General features: G+C 47.8%; 1 protein-coding gene across 1 annotated transcript in view; it reads right to left on the bottom strand.

The window, feature by feature from the left end:
• IGF2R (insulin like growth factor 2 receptor) overlaps positions 1 to 20,117 on the bottom strand; it is a 97,997-nt gene that overhangs the window by 52,188 nt on the left and 25,692 nt on the right. The window contains exons 3-10 of the mRNA XM_045805486.2: positions 17,198 to 17,319; positions 15,531 to 15,629; positions 10,440 to 10,572; positions 7,811 to 7,940; positions 5,814 to 5,919; positions 3,037 to 3,199; positions 2,693 to 2,867; positions 1,770 to 1,873 (exon numbers count right to left, since the gene is read on the bottom strand). Of these exons, the coding sequence (XP_045661442.2) occupies positions 1,770 to 1,873; positions 2,693 to 2,867; positions 3,037 to 3,199; positions 5,814 to 5,919; positions 7,811 to 7,940; positions 10,440 to 10,572; positions 15,531 to 15,629; positions 17,198 to 17,319 (1,032 nt within the window). The remainder of the gene's footprint in view (positions 1 to 1,769; positions 1,874 to 2,692; positions 2,868 to 3,036; positions 3,200 to 5,813; positions 5,920 to 7,810; positions 7,941 to 10,439; positions 10,573 to 15,530; positions 15,630 to 17,197; positions 17,320 to 20,117) is intronic.

Below are 20,117 nucleotides of genomic sequence, written 5' to 3'. Positions count from 1 at the left end.
GCTCTGACCTAGACACACCTGCCCACATTCAGGCCTCTGCCTGAGCTGCTCCCTCTACACAGAGACCAGCCCCCACAACCACCCTACTTCTGTGCCTGGCTTACTCTGACTTGGCCCATAGAACTCACCAAGCAGTGCCTCCTCTTTCCCTGACAGCCTTGACCCTCCTCACTGTTCACACCCCAAACCACTGACTTGCTGCCTCCCTCCTGACAAGGTCCTGGATCCAAAACTCGCCCACAGGGGCGCCTGGGTGGCGCAGTCGTTAAGCGTCTGCCTTCGGTTCAGGGCGTGATCCCGGCGTTCCGGGATCGAGCCCCATATCAGACTCCTCCGCTGGAAGCCTGCTTCTTCCTCTCCTACTCCCCCTGCTTGTGTTCTCTCTTGTTGGCTGTCTGTCTCTGTCAAATAAATAAATAAAAATCTTTAAAAAAAAAAAAAAAAAAACTCGCCCACAGCCCTGGTCCAGCCTGGAAATCTGCACTCCAGGCACCGTGCTGTCTCTCCCTCTGTGTTTCTGGTCTGAGAGCCAGGAAAGTGCACAGCCATTATGATATCCTTGGGCCTCACGGGGTCTAAGCAGATAGATAAGGACAAAGCATATGTTGAACAAATCCACTCGAACATGCAAGTTATCAAAAGGGCCAGCAAACAGATACCAGGGTGAGACTGGTGTGCACGCTCCGGGAAAACAAGCAGAGGTGGGGGCAGGGAGGCCACAGGAGTAAAGGGCACTTTGATTTAAAACCTTCCCATCTGTTCTACTCCAGGATCCTTCTTCGCCTGTTCCCTTCTTCGCCTAATTTATTAGGGCCTGGTGCCGATCGCAACCTCCCTGGCCCCCTTCACCGTCACAGACATGAGCTTCTGGAACACAGTTTACGTCGTGTGCAGCTGCCTCTCCCTGAGCCCCTGCTGAATCACAGAGCAACCTGCCTCATGACCACTGGTCAAAGCTCTGCCATAGAAACACAAAAAACAAACAGAACGAAGAGCCAGAAAGACCCTCAGGGGTGGAGCAGCCTCTCCAGCTCCTGCGGCTGTACAGCCGGACTGGGACCGGGCCAGCTCCAAAATGAGAGCTCCATGCAGAGGCTCAGTCGGCCTGCACGCTCCTGGGGTCGCAGCCCGGAGGCCGACGGACAGGACGGCTCTCTGATGATGATGGGATCCCATCACCTCTCTGCAGATGCAAACTGCCCGAGAGCTTCAAGACACAGACAGCGGCACGGCTTTCTGAAATGCTAGTGCCACTGTGACTTCAAACTTCAAGAAAGCTTATCCTAATCACTCAGAAAAACTAAACGTCCCACTTAAACTTGCCCTGTGACCTCTTGCGATCCCCCACGTCCAGCCTCTACCACGGGGCCACTAGTTTGCAAAAAAGGGTTGTCTTGAAACTTACTTCAGAAAAGAAGAGCCCTTTAGTGACCACCCCTCGAGGGTGGGGAGAAAACCCACCCTGCTGGACCGGCACATGCTTTGGTGCGAGCCAGAATTCAAGACAGAAACGCTTTCCCAGCAAGCCCAGTGCTGGGCCCACTCCCAAAACAAACAGAGAGCAGAGGAAAATGGAAACAGGATGTGTGTGTCGTGGGTGGGGTGGGGTGGAAGGGGTACTCCTACCCGCTCCAACAGAGCAACCTAGTCTGGGGACCAGAGGTGGCCACGTCCAAAGAAGAATGTCAGCCTGGTCCGCATGGCACGCCGCTCCCGAGAACACACGTGCCCCCATCTCCAACCGGCGAGGACGGACTGCCGGCACTCACCTGCCGTCTTGCTGCACTCGAAGTTTATGACGCTCATCCGCTGGAAGCCAGAGCTGCATTCGTCCCCTCCAGAATAGATCAAGGTGAGGTCTCCATCAGAGTATCTAAATGTTTGCAACACACAGACAGGGTTTGGGAGAACCGAGAAAGAAACTTGAATCGTTACACGTTTCTACATGAAGCCTTTTGCATACCATCAACAAATCAGTACTGACATAAAACAGCAAGCTCTCTGGCCAGCTGGGGAAAAACGTCTAAAGGAAATGAGTTCCAAATGTATGGGCTTGTCGTCCTCTTACTTCAAAGTAATAGCTGGCTGGAAGAAAGTCCTGAAGGTTTTGCTGTGAGCATGAAAACTCCTCCACTTTTGTTTTGGATTCTGTACAAAATAAATAAGGCCCGAGAAACACACAGTGTATCTAGCAACTGCCATAAACGCAGTCTTACCTGAGGGATCCTGGACAATACTCATTTGCAGAGAGCTACATTTTCATAACACTTCTGTGAAAGTAACTACCAAATTAAGGGTCACCGGAATTGTACTGAATGGGTTTTCTTAGCTGTTTCAAACTTTGATGTAACGCTAACGGCATTTCACGTTCTCAAACTGCCAGAGAAAAATCAGAACTCCTCAGAAAAATCCATTCTAAGGTAGGCCAAATCAACTCAAACTGATTAAATACCTTTCCTACAGTGTGGTTCCATACACACAACAGATGATAAAACAGTTTTCAAAGAAACAGTCTTACTGGAAAGCCAGGATCAATGACAAATGGCAACTCGCCTATGTCAAACTTGAAGGAATGCCAGCTTAACGAACTGGCCTGTACTTTATGGAAAATGGAAGGAGGAAGGAGACAAGGGGAGTCGGTTATGTTTCACAAGAACAGACACAATGCACTTGAAAATTACTGTTTACACACCGGAGGGTTTGATTCTGGTATTTTCCTGCTACTTTGATTTGAGAGGGGTCGGCCTTCTTCACTTGGCAAATGGCGGCTTCTGTCTTACTACAAAATGGTACTTCAATTTCTCCACAGACATTCAAATAAAACATATACTCCTTTCCATCTGAAGCGTAGTAAGAGGGGGATGAAGCTAAAGAGAGGGGAACAGATGAGGAGAGGCTGTGTTACGTCCACAGGTGCTAGAGGGTGAGGGCACCACTTCGGTGAACCCCTTTTGGAAACACCCACCCAGGGGCAGAGCTGAAGTGGGCCCCTCTACACATGTTCCCCTTCCCGCTTCCTTTCAAAGCACCCCTTACCTCCAACCTGTCGGAGTGGCTGGAGGTCAATGGTGATGTCATGCTGCTCGCTGCTCAAAGAGCAGGTTTTACTTTCCAGATAATCTCTGTGGCACGCATACTCAGTGACCCACTCAATTTCGAAGCGGCAATTGGATTTTGCTGTGAGCTTGGGAATGGTGCCCTATAAGAAACAATTTGAAAGGAGCATAATTAATGTTTTTAAATGCAGATTTTGCATGCTTCTGAAAAGCTCAAAGGTACGTTGTTGGGTTTTTAACATTCTTCCGTTCCTGCTTCTGAATGATAACTGCCTCTAACACAGTTCCATCACTTAACGTATAAGCACCCTGTTTACTTGCAACCATTCTTGTCTCTTTCAGAGTCACACTCGAGGTCCAGCCAGTGAGCTCAGCCTGGACTCAACGTCGCCCGACAGCCACAAGCTCTGCAAGCAGCCATGACTTGTGAAGGCACATGGTCTGTTCCCACCTTTCTATCGGAGCTGAAAGGAGCTGGCCTGATGCACCCCCAAGTTGAGTGGAAGTCACCGTGCGTGTGTCTGGAATGATCCGTAACCCCTTTCCTCAGGTTGTCAAAGGGGTCTTGGGCACACCTCACTAGTGCTCGAATCTGCTCCTGCCCCTGGGGGAAGCCAGGGCATCACCCGCCACAAGCCCGAATTCTGCCAGAGCCCGGCTTTTACAGACGTGAGCTCAGACGCTCACGGCTGGTGTGAACGATCACTGCTGACCAGAGTGCACTGTTGCCTTTTGAGCCATCCTTGGGAGAAAGGCCTCACTGGTCTTAGTACCAGGAATAACCTCGCCACTTCCAGAAAACATCCCTTGGCAAACGTTTCCCGAGCGCCTGCCACATGCCGGGCATGGGACGAAGCGCCAGGGCTACACACAGGTCACAACTTAGTAAGACACAGAGCTGCAAGTCCAGCTCTGTCTGACTCAAAATCGAGGCTTTAACCACTTGGCTTGGGGAAGCCAGACAGCTGGGGAGGGGGTGCCGAGCGCCGAGTGAGCGAAATCGGGCACAAAAGGCTCCCCCAGTGCAAGGTTCACTCATCGGAGAAGAAAACCAACTCCAGGAGACAGAAAGTCAACTAGCAGCTGCCACGGCTGGGGGTGCAATGGGAGTGGCTGCTCCCAGGCACAAGGTTTCTTCTGGGGTGATAGAAATGTTCTCAGGTTAGATCGTGCCGGTGGTTGCACAATTCAGTTAATATGCTAATAACCATTTCGTTGTACTTGAAACAGGTCAATGTTACAGTATGTAAATTCAATACAGCTTTTTTAAAAAGCCCTATAGGACAAGGTAAACATTTACTAAAATTCCAGCTCCTAAAGGTATTCAATGAGCTTGCGTAAACACTTAAAAACCCTCAAGAGTTAAGGTGTCACATGTCACCCAGTTCTGTCTGCTGAACAGTTAAGCTGGAAATGGAACCTCTCGCTCCACGAATAACAGGCCTCCTTTCCTAATGCCACCAAGTGCCCTGCAGCCCATGCAGAAGAAAGGAGGGGAACTCCCGATACCCCTCACTGGGGTGGAATGAACCGCTCTCTCCCTGAACGTACAAGCAGGAAAGGGCAACACAAAGACCCCGGCCAGCTTAGAACATGCGTCTCATCGGGCCTGAAGAATTTCACCCCACATCTGCAGGCATAGGCGGAAAGTGTCCACAAACGTTCCCTAACATTCACCTTCAGAACTCACATCAACTGCTGGACAGTCAGGTCTTCACGAAGAGGACGCCACGTGGCCCTGGAAATCTGCGGACATATAACGGAAAGCTGGCCTGGCCTACACTTTTGTCTCCACATCCCCCACACACAAAACGGGCCCGCTGCCAGCACGAAACCAGACCAAATTCCATGTTTGTTTGTGGGGAGGGGGAGCTCGCTTCCCTCGCCAAAGAATTCAGCTCCTCCTCCTTCATTCTATTATGAGGAGACAGAAATAAATGAGAGGAAAGCCCTGCCCTTCCTCCCCGGGGGTTATCTCCCTTCCATCAGCACCCGGCACCTGCTAGAACACTCGAACAGCAACAGACACGTGCAACACTGCTGGGCACAGGCCCAAGGACAACCAGACTCCAGCCCTACCCTCAAGGAGTTTACAAGTGCGCTGGAACCAAGGGAACAGCCAGAGGACAGGGTCAGGGACCCGCCTGTGAGTGAGGGAGGAGGGGATGAAATACTCCACTGCAAGACCCTCGAATAAGAACCTTCCTTCTCGCCAGGACTCTCCTACCTGAGTAGCCCCCAAACTCCAGTCACTGCCTGCACAAGCTCGGCCAGGTCTGCTCACCATCTGTTCCATTCATTCCTTACTATGTTTCTATAAACCAATTAGCTATTTTTACATTGCCTCATCCTAACCAATACTAGCTAGGAAATTACAGGTTTGAGATTATAAATACGGTTTTTCATTCATTCAAATCAGCATTACTATATAAATTTTAAAAATCTTTCCATGAATCGCTTAAAATCATCTCACACAAACTAGAACAAAACACCATCCTACGTCGACACACCATCCCGCATCGACACACACAGAGGCCCCTCCAGGTTGGTGAGAAAAAGCAAACGCCAAGCTGCTGTCCCCCAAGACGCTCACACGTGCAGCAGAGTCTACCCCAGGAAGTGCGTCTTCCCAGATACTCCAGCACTGAGGCTTTTCCTGCCCCCAGACCTACTGCCCTGCCCCAGCCCTAGGTGTGTTCACCTAGACAGCCCACGCTACCGCCGCTGCCGGAAGTCCTGCGAAGACAAGCCACTCACCTCTCTGCGCTCCGACGGGCAGATAAACGTGATCGTCACCGCTGGACTGTGACCGTCACAGAAGTCTAGCTCCCCGGCCCCCTCTTTCACGTAACTCAGGACAAGCCTGAACGACACACGTTGAGAAAAGAGTGTTATAGAAGTGTGAATTACATTCAAATTGATCTGCTGCCCTGAGCGTCCCCTCATTTGGGGGCCAGGTGTAACAGAATGAACACTAAACTTTCATATTATAAAGGAAGCCATTGTACGAAATACCTTCGATTTCCACTAAAAAAAAAAGTTTTTACGTAAACTTCAATGAATGCTATTTTCTTTTTAAAAATAAATAAAATGACCAACATGTAAATTTAAATACTAAGAAAAGCTGCTTGAGTAAGACAAACAAGAAAAAACTATAAACGATCGAGGAAAACAAAATAAACACAGACGACAGGCCGAGTGCATTTCTGTCCACGAGGCTGCACGGCCACTTCTTCCCTAAACAATAACTTGCAAGTATAAGCCAAGATCTTTTTCTCTTTAACCTGAAGACAGCCAAGTGCCCCGGCCGCCGTGACCTCCCACAGCCAGGAAGAGCCCGAGCCGCCAGAGCGCGTGTGGGTCTCCCTGCGGGACGTGCCTGCTGCTACCGGCGCGCCCGCCACAGAGCCGCCCAGAACAGATGACCGTCCTCCCCGAAGACAAGCTCGCGCTCTCTCAATGCCCACATTGTGCAAAGTCTCCTCTCCCCGTGAGGAGTCACCCACATGTCACTCAGGACAGTGTGAGGGGCTGAACTGTGTCCCCCTACAATTCGTATCCGCAGCCCTAATGCCCAGGACCTCAGCACGTGACTGTACTCAAAGACAAGGCTTCTACAGAGGTGACGAAGTAAAAATGAGGCCATGGGAATGCGGGGGGGTGGGGGGCGTGGAGCTATGCAGATATGACTGGCGTCCTTAAAAGAAGGAGAGACTAGGGCATAGACACACAGAGGAACAGACCATGTGAGGACACAGGGAGAAGGTGGCCATCTACAAGGCAAGGAGAGAGGCCTCAGAAGAAACCAGCCCTCCTGACACTTTGGACTCCTAGGCTCAGAATGGAGAGGAAATAAATCTCTGCTGCTGGAGCCAGCCTATGGCACTTTGTGACGGCAGCCCTGGCAAACTAATACAGACACACATATAGAAACCTCCCAAACATTTTTAAATTTAGGCTACGCTCCAGAGTCTTCTGTGGACAGAAGCACCCGCCCTGATATACCACCAGTTCCGTGTTAGAACAAGGCACAGCAAGGCGGCTACCAAAGGCCTCCAGAATCTAAGACGTGATCTAAGACGTGGTCACGTGGGACAGGCTGGAAAAAACATCTCTCCGCTACTTCAAGGTACAAAGGAAGGCAGTAGGAGAGCATGTGCCGAGAGCACGGCATATGGTAAGAAACAAACCTCCCTACACCGGGAATGAGGGTGCCCGCCACGCCCCGGGCAGGAAGCAAACCGCCCCTCCACGACGGTGTTCTTTTTTTTTTTTTTTTTTTAAGATTTTTTTTTTTATTATTGTTAGCGAGAGAGCGAGCGCACACACAAGAGGGGGAGCGGCAAGCAGAGGGAGAGAAAGCAAAAGACTCCCCGCTGAGCAGGAAACCCACTGCAGCTCGATCCCAGGGCCCCAGGATCATGCCCTGAGCCGAGGGCAGACGCTCCACCGAGCGAGCCACCCAGGTGCCCCTCACGATGGTGTTCTCAAAGAACAAAGGACAAGGGACACAAAAGCAACTTCACGCGTGACACAGAAACCATGAGAGCACGCCTGAAGGTAGGGGTTACTTCATGAACTGAACACACGTATGGATATGGGCTGCCTCGTGATATTCATCTCCAACGGCTGTAAAGACACATGACTGGACATCAACAAACAAAGCGGCCTGTGGGACTCACGGCCACCACGAGTGATTTCACAAACACCTGCAGGGACTTGCTGAGGTGCACACGCACCGATGGCACACCCACCTGTCCTTGCTCACGAGCTTCAGTCCCTCCTTGGGCTGGCCGACATCGAAGGCCCGGTCCCCTCTCACAAGGCAGGCGGCTGTGCCGGGGGGACAGCCACGCAGCTGCAGACTGGAGTCCCGTAGTGAGTCTGTAAGACATCGCATGTGACGCTCCGTCAGACTGTACGTCAGGACCGGTAATCCCACTCAACCTTACGTCCCCTTTACGACAATCATCCAAGTTTGGAAAGTCCTCAAAGTAACACAAAGTAGAAGTTTGGAAACAAAAAACGAGCTAGGATCCGCCCCCATTCTAAGAGAGACCGTGGGCGCACCAGGGACCTCTCCAGACGCATGAAGTGCATGCGTCCTGCCCTGCAGGGCTGCTGGGAAGCAGAGGCAAGCCGGCAAGGCGCTCACGCTGCACCTGGTAGGGAATAGATGCCTGAGAAACAGGGACTATCACGTGATTTGTACTCAAGGAACACATGTACCCCCCCCCAACTTTTCTAAAGATACACTAACTTGAGCATTACCCCCTCTCCAAGCTATAAACTAGAAAATGCAGGCACTCCATGGATTGGTGGGAAGATGAGGAGATTCACCGAAAGAACCTACATACAGCTCTCGGTTGAGATCTTAAAACCGCACTTGCTATCTCTGCAACTTTGCTCTAATTACACAACTATCCAATTGCGGGTGCATCCCCCAAAGGTTTGGGAGAGGATTAAAGAACATCCAGATGTGCCCAGAACAATGCTCAGACTTCAGGTGACCCGTGGCTCTGCTTGTACGTGGTGCCGGGTTTACTCACTTCGCAGGCACGTGACTGGTACTGCACCTGACTGGAGCTCCATCCAGGGCTGTGACTCAGGGCCTACCACATGACGGGCTCAAAAAAATATGTCCCCCACGAAGGAGTAACTATGGCCCGCCTTGCCTTTAACTAAAGCCTTATCAGTCAGAGGGGGAGGGCCACCCTATCCCTTCCAGTTCGACAGGGGGCTGCACCAGCTGATGGAAAGGAAAGCGGACCTGTAGGGGTCAAGGCTGCACGGCAAAACCGCACAAGGGGGTGGCTTTGGTCCACATCGAGTACCTGCTGGGCCGCTTGCCCCCCGGCGTCAGCAGATCCCTTGGTTTACTGAAGGCAAAACAGGAGGCAAGAGCCCTGCGTGTGCAGAGGGGACACAGAGCAGCAAGCCCACCACTGCTCGTGAGGTTCTCAGGGTCACTAGCAACAAGGTTTGTGGCCCGAGGCAACTTCCTGGGGATGGAGAATGTCTGGACGAAAATCGGTAAATCCATTTTTTTTAACTTTTAAATTTTAAATTTACAAAATTACTGTGAGTTAAAGTCACTGAAGTTCAACCCAAACTGCCAACAATCAAAGAAAAAAACTTTTGTAAGAAAACCTTCACTGAATTCAGATAATCCTCAAAATGATAAAAGACCAGGAATCTAAATGTTTTCTAAACTAAAATGAATTCAATAATCTGCAAGACTCTTCAGCTTTATAATCAAATTTGAGCTGCGGACCCATTTAAGACACAGGCTTTGTCTGTCTGCCTTCTTCCAAGAGGACATTAAAAGCCGTCCTTGGAGAACAAAGGAATGATGTAAAGAGCCTGACACACAAAAAGTCTAAAATTATCACTGGTCACGTTCAGTGAGGCACGTATGCGGTATACTCACATTTTACAACTGTTTAGAAAAATCATCAAAATGGTACATAGTGTATCTGTACAATTCACCATTAACTCATGTACGTACCACCCAGCCACACCCTCCTGTACTGAGCTTATTTTTAATATTTTTTCCATAGTTTTCTAAGGCCAAAGTCCCATGTATAATGTGAGAAACAGAAACATAAAGAAAACACTAAAAATGATCTTTTTATTTGCTAATTACCAGCAGAATCTACTCATGACACAAATGCTGCTCGCATAGCAGAAAGGCCAATCTTGGTCTACGGGACTAACAACTCCCTGGAAAACACATAAAGCTAGGTTCCAGAAAGTGCTGACAAAACAAAGGCTTAGTAAAAACCTGGTAAGGCCCTACTTAGATAAAGACCATTTACAGCCTTCAGTTAGTTTAGCAAAGACACCCAACGTTCTTACACCACTTCTGGCACGTAAGGAGAAAGCCAGGCAAGAAGTTTGCTAAGGGCAAAATACGCATCACAACCCAGCTCCCAAGGTCAGTTGACCATCCTTCTCACCCTGTCACCCAGCCTGTAACTCAAAGCCCACAGACATAGGTACGCAAAGCTGGCTACAGGCCGTCCTCCCCACAGCCCCTCCCAGGAAGGTTGACTCATCCTGCTGCAGCTGGTTTGGGGCGCCCAGCACACCCACCCCATTCCTTCTCCCACCATCTCACTGGAAGTCAGTTACCCAAGAATCCCGGAATCAAAACGTCTGCCAGAGAGAACTCCCTGAGATGGACCAACGGTCTGGATAAAATCTGTGATGGAACCAGAGCTGACTGGCAGCCCAGGGGTGGGCTTATGCATGGAGAATATCTTCCTGCCTCCTTAGAGGGCCAATTCAGTGACACAGATATCCAACTAGGAATAATGGTGGAAGGGCAAAGACAGCAAAGCCTTCTAAGAAATCCTTCACCACCACCACCCCCAAACCTACCTATGTCTCTACAAACATTGATGAACAGGGAAGAGTCCGGGTCAGCGTCATCCACCAAGTAACCCCCGCTAATCTTGATCAGTGGATTTAAATCATGCTTCTTGAGCTCTCCATCAAATGCGTAGCATGGCACCTAGAAGAGAGGAAGAGAAAAAGGGAGTCTTGGACACCCACCTTCTTGGGGTACCGGCTTGGCAAAGCCTCTGACCAATGTCACAGAACACTAGTCTCCACTGCTTAGGGTCTATCAGGCCGTGGGGTCCCCCGGAGACAAAAGAAACAAAGCAAAGGTCAACAAGTGCTTCAGCTGCTCTGCATTTAGCACCACGTCTTTCCCTCCTGACTGCCCCAACTCCATCAGCACGCTGTAGTATCCACCAGCTTACAGATGACCTCCCTCACCCCTACGCTGCCCTCGGCCCTCATCCCGGAGCTCTGCAACTTGTGGTGAAATTACTTGACTGGTCCATCCTCATCCACTCCCCTTCCTCCCCTTCCATTCTTCCTGAATGGGGGCACAGAAGGTTGCTGTCCCCACTACACCAAAACCACTCACCCAGTCACCATCGACCACCTACTGCAGATGGGACGAGCATTCTCAGCCTTCCCCTGGCCTTGCTCACAGTGGCATTCAAGTGCCACTGACCCTTCCCTACTGCCCAACCCCATTCTTCCCTTTGCTGCCTGGCTCTCCAGAGGCTCCTGGTTTCCCTCCACTCACTGGCTGCTCCTTCTCAGCCTCCTGGGAACATTCTTCAACTCCCTTCTAACTAACTCTTAATGCAGACGTGCTCCACACCTGACTTCTCTGGTCACTTCCCTGTCTACACTCATGCCCCTGGTGACCTCCTGCCCAACTGCAGACTTCCTAGCCAAGTGCAGTAGGTCCTGTTTATCAGCGGACTCTGGAGACAGAATGCTTGCATCCAAACTCCGGCTGCTGACACTTGGTAAGACCGTGAGCCAATCTGACCTCTGTGCCTCCGTTTCCCCATGTGTCAAACGGAAATAACAACAGTTGTTAGCTCAGAGAGCTACTGTAAAGACTGAATGAGTGAATGTATGTAAAGTTCTTGGTACAGTTCCTGTCAAGCCCATGTAAGTGTTACTTGTTACTCTTAGTTCCCATTATCACTGAGATACCCAAAAGCATCTCAAATTTAACATTTAAAAATGAGCACTGGGTGTTATACGACAAATCACTAAATTCTACCCCTGAAACTAATAATACACCATATGTTAACTAAGTTAAATAAAAAATAAAAAATTCTACACCTGAAAAGAGTAATCCACTGTATGTTAACTAAATTGACTAAAAAATAAAAAATTCTACCCCCGAAACTAATAATATACTATGTGTTAACTAAATTGACTAAAAAATAAAAAATTCTACCCCCGAAACTAATAATATACTATGTGTTAACTAAATTGACTAAAAAATAAAAAATTCTACCCCCAAACTAGTAACACACTCTGTTAACTAAACTGAATAAAAAATTAAAAATTAAAAAAATAAAAAAGTAATAAAGTAAAAAAAAAGAACAGAAATGAATGGGCCTTTGATTTCTCGCCCCAAACCTGCTCTTACTCCAGTGTTCCCCACCTCGGCATTCAGCCAGCTGCTCCAGCTCAAACCTGAAGGGCATCCTGGACCCTGACATTCTACATCCAAGACCATCAGCAAGTCCTGTCCGTTCTGCCTTCCAACCGAGTCCCTGATCGGCAGACGGTCCCTGACCTCCGGTGCGTCGCCTCATCATCTGCCAACCTGACGACGGAGCACAAGCAGCACGCGCTCCGTCTCTTAGACGGAGGCCCTTCACAGGCAGAGAGACCTGTACAGCGCAAGTTAACTGCTTGCCGTTGAGCTAACAAGTTTTCTTAGAAAGATGCTACCAAACCGGCAGGAATGCTCTGACCTACTAACCCCTTTCCCAGTCCGGTTCTGAGATCTCACAGAGATCTAATGGCTCGAGTACGCCGGCACCGCCTCGCAGCCTCAGGGGACACATGAACTCATTCCGACCAGACCCCTAAAGCAAACTGTCCCGAGGCCCACAGCAGATGGGGGGGGGGGGGGGGGCTGACGCCTGAGGGGCCGAGTGGGGAGGGCGCAGGCACACACAGCCAGCAAGGTCAGAAGGCCGGCCGCACGGCTCGCACTGCACCCTGCAGAAAAGCACCCAGATCGAAGGTACTCCTGCAGAGCGCGCCCAGGCTCCAGTGAAAGGGACCGCGGGCCGCCGCGATCCTGCGAACGGAAAGCCTGTCACCCTCCAGCAAGGTCAGCAGGAGCAGTAACTCGAGCAGGGAGCGACCCGGCCAGCGGGGGGAGGGGGGCCCGGGAGACAAGGAGCGGCTCCCTCGCTACAAAATGAAGGCCTCTGAGAGAGGGCAGCAGGCTGGCGGCCGGCGGGAAGGGAAGCCGGGGCCACGTCTCAAAGAGCTCGGCGTCCTCAGCTCGCTCAGCGTCGAGGAGACCGGAGAGATTCCCGTCAGCGAGCTCCGCAGACACCCGGCTAGAGGCGGTTTCAGCAACTTCTGGCCGGCTCTCTGCTCCAGGAAGGACTAGAAGGCACGCCTAACCCAGCACCCCACAGAATTGGAGCGTGCATCGGAAAAACAGTCAAGGCTCCTGGGGAAAGTCCTCCCCACTTCCTGCTCCACGGAGAAAGCAATGGAGACATTCATAAGAGCAGGAATGCAGCCGCGGGGGAAGGAGGTCGTTTGCCAGCCTCACACACCACACAGTGAATCAACCTCGTTAGTGCCGGACGTATACGCACCATATTTATGTCGCTCCGGTAAGAACACGAGCACGCCGGTCCTGAACTTGCTGTGCGCCCAAGGCGACGTACATCCAAAATATTTTAAAGACATTATTGCCTTAAAAAATCCCTACCGGAATCCACTCAACGAGCATTGTCCCGGCAGTGTGTACAGGCAGCGTCTGAACTACCATGAGCTTCGCCCCCCAATTACTCTAAATCAGATAAAGCAACTGACAACTAGAAGGACCTAGAGAAATCAAAACTCCAGTGACGCTAAACCAAGTCTGGATTGCCTTCCTGTCTTTTTTTTTTTTTTTAAACATAAAACATTTACTACATTCTCTGAAGTGATACCTTTGCCTGTAAGGTGTAAAGGTGTAATGAAACCTTACTGAAGACAGAGAAGAGGAAACCTGATTGGATTTGCTAGCAGTGACACCGCTGCCTTTCAGCGGCCACCATGCTCGTTCGCTCTTCCCGCCTCGATTTACCTGTACCTGAGGCACAACGAATCCAGGCCACGAACGAGAACCTGCCCTTCATACCCTTAGCCTATGGGTTCTCTAAAAGCAAGAATCCTTTCAAGATGTAATGAAACTCCTACTTCTTGATCCACGACAGGCCCTCTGTAAATGAAAACTGAGTGAATAAAGCCCCGGCTGCCAACTAGACCTAAAGAGAGGATCACTGAGGACAAAGTGCACATTCCTCTTCCATCTTTAGATCAGCTTCTAAGAGAAATTAAATGTCACTGTTTTGAGAAAAAACACAGACTATACTTCTCCCCTCATACATCAAAACTGATGTAGAGCAAGGGGCCGCGCACTTTCCCGTAAGGGGCAACAAAGTAAATAGTTTAGGCTCTGTGAGTCACACGGGTCTCTCTTGTGCTTCTTTGCTTTTTTCACAATCCTGTACAAATGTAAAAACTGTTCTTCGTTCTGGGGCTGTACAAACATGGGCCAGGGCGGGCTTTGGCCCAGGGGCTGTAGTCTGTGACTTCTGACCTCCAACACAAAGAAAATGGAAAACAAGTAGCTATTTATGCATTTATTTTGCAAAGCAATTTTCCCCCAGGTAATGGGAGACACAACATTCAGCTCAGAAACACAAGGCAAGACGCGGACACCCCGTGAAACAGGAAAAATGGGCGTCACTGCTGAGCTGGAGAACCAGAGCCCAGGGGACAACTGCGGGGCCCAAAGAGGTCTGACGTCCCACAGGAGAGCAGGATGGTTCTCAGATGCTTTTCCTGCCACTAACCGCACACTGGCACACAAGTTAACTGAAGCATTAAAATCCAAGGTTTAAATCTGACACTGTCACCTCAAGGTCAGTGTCACTGTATTAGGCCTTTAGTCTTTCCACACTTAAAACTTCTTTCTCACTGAGTGGCCCTTATGCTCTTTTCTGGGAGGCAACATTTTGCCTCTTCCATGTCCATATCAGACTCTCTCTTCTTTTAAAGACCGCCATATTTGAAAAACCACTGATCATTTATTATTTATAGCTTCATCTGGCTTTATTTTTTAAAAACAAACTCCTCTTTTGTTGCCCTTCTTGAATGACACGGTGTTGGGCCGTCAGTGAAAATTACCGATTGCTCCCACTTTCAGTTCCTAGATCCTAAGAGAGACTTTGAACTCAACCCTTCAGAACATAAAACTAATGGAGAGACGTGAGAATAATCAACCCGTGAAGCCTATCGCCCAGGGAAGCACAGAAAACCACGTTCGGACCTGGGGTGGGGGAGGGGAGCAGCAGGGCAGAGCCACACAGCCAAGCCGACCTCAGAGTCTCTGGGCTCGGGGCAAGGACGCTTTGTGAATCACCAAGGATGACTTGACCAAACACCAGAAGAAGCACGGACAGAAGGACAGCAGCCATCTAGTCTCTGAGGGGAACCGTCAAAGAACTGAATGGCTAGGGACACCTGGCCTGGACTCACCTCACAGCATCCAGAAGCCACCCCGAGCCTGAGGAGATGGGCGCTAGGAGGGAGAGTGAGTAATCGAAACACAAACCCACCCGTGTCAGTCCCTGAGCTGCACAGCACCAAAAACCAAGAACTAACTAACTAACCGAGTAGACGGTGAACCAGTCTACTTCTAATCACATCCTGAGATATTTTAAATGCCCTGTCCTAAAAATAAAAACCACCCAGCATCATTTTAACAATTAAATCACACGGTATCTCTGCTCAAATGGAATCTGAAAACTAAAAAAGATTTTTACCCCAGAAGGTTTGTGCCCAGTATTTCAAATCTTAAAGGTCCCAGAATGTCCTTCATAAGCACATGACCTTGAGTCCCCCTATTACCTCTTTATTAGCTTTAAATGTGTCTTTCTTGCAGGCGGCAGTAGTCCTCCACTCGAAGTAATGCACACAGTCTGTTGCAGTTACAAATTCAGGAGTTCCCTATTTTTAAAAAAAAGTAAAAATAAGTTACCATACTGCATATTGTAAGGGTTTTTTTTTCTCCCCTTAAAGTTAGAAACAGTAAAGGCTAATGAAAATTTTAAAAGCAGCGAGAAGGGGGAGGAAGGAGGACACAACTGTTTTAGTTAATCAAGGTCACCGAGAAGTTCCCAAACCCAGAAATTATGAGACAAAAGCTTCGTGAAATCATGTTGGAATTTTGGTGTAACTGGTCCAAAACTGTTCTACTGCCCCAACTATGCAAGCACAGCAAACTCATGGGATGCAGTCCTCAGAGCCCTTCCACTCTCGAACTCCAAATGTTCTCTTAACCAAATGCCAACAAAATCAAAGCCAGAAAATGTGACCTCATACTTCCTGTAAGCTGAGGACGGAGGCCCATCTGGACCCGACCGAGTTCACACACCAGCCTCGCTTTAGACACCCCCACACTCAAGGGCAGCCCCTCCGCACGGACTGTAACCAGGGTCGACTCCAAAATGGTCAACCACAGCGCTGCTGGGTGATATGTGACACCAAATTTACCTCAACACTCCCACGTGCAAATCTAGGGAGCGCTTTGCAATTCTGGTTCTCATATGATGAACACAGAATTTTTGAGGGAAATCAGTTAAAATTAAAGCAGCAGCTAGCTTATTCTGTAACAAAGACCTCCACATTTCATACCACTACAAACAGATCTTTTTCTAAGGTTTCAACATAGACAAGAGTGCATCTGACAGGCTGGTCCAAAATTAACAATGTTAAGCTCTATTTTTAAAGTTCTTCAGAGGAAACATTATGGGCCTGAAGGTGCACCGAATTCTCCAATGGTACCTGAAAGCGATCTGGCAGCCTACCTGAGTTCACTCAACCTCACTTTTCTAAATACTTGGGTTCTTACTATCAGAGAACGTTCGTAGGATCTGTATACAAACTGCTTCTCCTATAAGTTAGCAATTACTTACTGAAAGTCCCTTCCTATGTACCAGAGATTAAACCCAACAACTCACATGCAATATGCAAGAGTAAGAACAAATACCATGCTTTAAACAATGATGTCCCCTTGCAATACTAGTAACATGCAAAAAAGGTGTGATGAATGGCCATTACCTACTGGCCAAGACTTCTCCTAGATAGATGTTGCTCTCTCCAATTTAATGTAAATGAGGAAACAAAAACACTTTAAAAAAAATAATAAATGCATTGCCTTAAAAACTACCAAGATAAAATGCTAGGAAAAGAAGTTTAAGAAAGAAAAAAAAAATGTATGCCTACAACATAAACACTCAACAATGTTTTGAGTTTAAACACACTAATCACCTTGAATTGTAGTTTTTACACAGGATGTAGGTCAAGTTTCACCTAAAAGTTGTAACTATGGGCTAGCGTTTGTTTATATATTGGTTCTTAATGGTGATGGTGTTTTGGTTGGTGGTTTGATGGTTCTGTTTGAGTTTTTAATTTTGCTCACTTACTCTTCCCAGAAAAACCCTATAGTAAGAATGCCTAACAGGGAAACATTTTTAACAAAAGGAACATTATAAAGTGACTTTGTGTGGACTCACCAAGGTTTTCCCACATAAGAAGGTAATGCTACTCTGGATTTTGTGATCTGGTTTTTGCTTACAGCTCTCTGTTGTGTTGAATTCCAGAAGAGATCTGGTTACAGTTTTTGAAGAAGAATCACCTATTTGGAAAGGAAAGAGCATGAACAAGCTATAAAACATTCATAACTATAAAGCCATTTCCAAGCATAAGCAAATTAAAAGTGGTACTATAATTCATCTGAAGGCTCATAAACTTACAAACTGTCCCTTCTCCAGAATCCTCCATCTGAGGAATGGCATCTCCATCCACCCAGCTGCTGTTCAAGCCCCAAACACATTACATTTGAATCTTTTCTTTCTCTCATCTACCACATTCAGTAAATCAGAAAGTTCTAATGGTTTTACCTCCATCTCAAATCCATCCACATCTCACCACCCCTACTACTGCTGGTACTAAAACCACTATCATCTCTCACCTACACTCTGGCAATAGCATAGCATTGGTCCCCTTGCCTCCACTCTTGTCCCTCACCACCATCCCCCTTTTCCCCATCTACCTCAACCAATGTAATCTTTGAAAACATAAATTAGAATATATAACTCAACAGCTTAAGTTCTTCAATAATTTCCCATCATACATGCTATAAAATCAAAATTCTTTAGAATGGCCCACAAGTGGGGTGATTGCATTTCAGTGTGCCTGGTATGTCACTGTAATAATCCAGAATAAAATGTCTATACCATACCAATATGGTGATAGTTGGTATAGGAACAGATAAACTGACAAGCAGATTAGCTATGTATGAATCAAACCTTGATATATGACAGAATAACAGATTAATGGGCAAAGAAGAGACTATTCAACAAAGGGAACTGAAAACAAAATGACAATCCATATGGGAAAAAAGATAAAAATTGGATCCCTATCTACCACGTATATGAAAATCAACTCTAAAATAATTAAAGACATAAACATCCAACTTTAGAACTCTTAGTAGAAAATATAGTTATCTTTTAGGTCTTAATATATACAAATATTTAAGACTCAAAAGCATTAACTCCAAAATATTAATATATTTGACTTCTTAAATTTAGAAGTTTACATTCATCAAAAAATAGCTTAAGGAAAACAAACTAGTTATAAACTGGGAGATACACAGAACTGGCAAAGAACTGGCATCAAGAATATACATACTCACACACAACAAAAGAATAAAAAACTTTTTTTCTATAATCCTAGAAAGTGAAACAAAATAGCTTCTAACTGCAAGAACACACAAAGTGAAGAGGTAAGGGAAAACCTACACCTAGTCATGTCTTGGTGAATTTTAATATCAAAGGCAAAGAGAAAATTCTAAGGCTTCTAAGAGATAAAATAGGTCACATGCAATAGACAACCCAATATAAAATGGATAAGATCAATCAAAGGGAAGAAAAATATGTCAGTAAATATAGGAAGAGATAGATGTTCAACACTACTGGTAATCAAGGAATTGCACGAAACCACATGGCATACCAATTACAACCATTCCACTGACAAAAGTTAAATACAAATGTTGGAGGAGAAATGGTAAAGCTCTCCTTTGTTACTTCAGCATGGCATTAGGTCCTAAAATTGAACATTCATGTACCCCATGAACTACATATTCAACACTTAGGTATCTACACAAAAGAAAACCAGGCACATATATAGCAGGAAACACATGAAACATGAGCAAAAACCCGGAAACAATCCGAATGCCCATCAGTAGAATAGTGGATAACTTACCTTTGGGAGAGCGACACAATATTATGTAAGAGTTTGCTGGAACGAGCCACAGTGGAAAATAACAAGATGGCCAATCTTTAGCAACATAATATTTCTGTTAACACTTTAAGCCCCAGAAAATTACACATAGCATAATATGCACTTTCTATAAAGATAAAAATCTCTCTCTCTCTCTCTCTCACACATGCACACGCACGCACACCGACTTTTGAGAAAGAGACAGAGACAAAGGGAAGAAAATTTTAAATATAAGCTAATTATTAATCCTACTGAAGGGAGACAGGAAGATGGAGAAAACACATAGATAGTGGTTATTCTCGGGTTACTAGATTTTGTTAGGGATGGGGCTCATCACATCCAAAACAGCCAATTAAATAACAGAAAAAGGGCACCTGGGGGGCTCAGTTGGTTAAGTGACTATCTTCGGCTCAGGTCATGATCCTGGAGTCCCAGGATCAAGTCCCGCATCCGGCTCCCTGCTCAGCGGGGAGCCTGCTTCTCCCTCTGACCCTCCTCCCTCTCGTGCGCGCGCGCTCTCTCTCTCTCTCTCATTCTCTAATGAAAAAAAAAATCTTAAAAGAAAAAAAGAACAGAAAAAGGTTAGTCCACGGATTAGTTATGACTGTGTATCGTGACCTCAGGGTTACAACTGGTCCAATTCGATACAAACACCTGAGATCTTCTTTGAAAAAAAGAAATGAAGGAGGAAGAAGAGGGGGAGGGTGAAAATTAAGATGCCAGTGGAGAGGGGGTAATGGGTTTCAGAGCTGCCCCCACAGCACCAGGCTCACAGTCCATTGGTTCTTTCTCCTGACTGCCCGCCTGCCTTTGTGCAAAGGTCTGCCTGGATCGCGCTCTCTCCCTAAAACTCCCGCGATCTGTCCGAAAATCTTTTTTCTCGGCTGAGAGCACAGAAGCCCTGCAGCCTCCGGGACCGAGGACAGCGCCCGGTGGACAGCACCGGTGGACAGCACCCGTAGCCCCGCCCACGGTAGGCGTGTCTAGCGCCGGGAAACGGGGCGGGGCTTCGACGCGCCCCTGCAGCGCTGCGCTCCAGGAGACACGGAGGGCGGGAGAGGACGGCAGGAAGCGGCACTCGCTGCGGCCAGAAGGGGGCGCTCACAGGCCGCGGCCCCCCCACCTTGAAGACCCTCCCCCACGCCTCCCGTT

The sequence above is a fragment of the Ursus americanus genome, chromosome 11 (genome assembly GCF_024610735.1).
Source record: "Ursus americanus isolate L20-20 chromosome 11, mUrsAme1.1.p, whole genome shotgun sequence".
NCBI lineage: Eukaryota > Metazoa > Chordata > Mammalia > Carnivora > Ursidae > Ursus > Ursus americanus.
The sequence above is the reverse complement of the archived record's forward strand: the minus strand, read 5'-3'. Positions and strand labels throughout refer to the sequence as shown.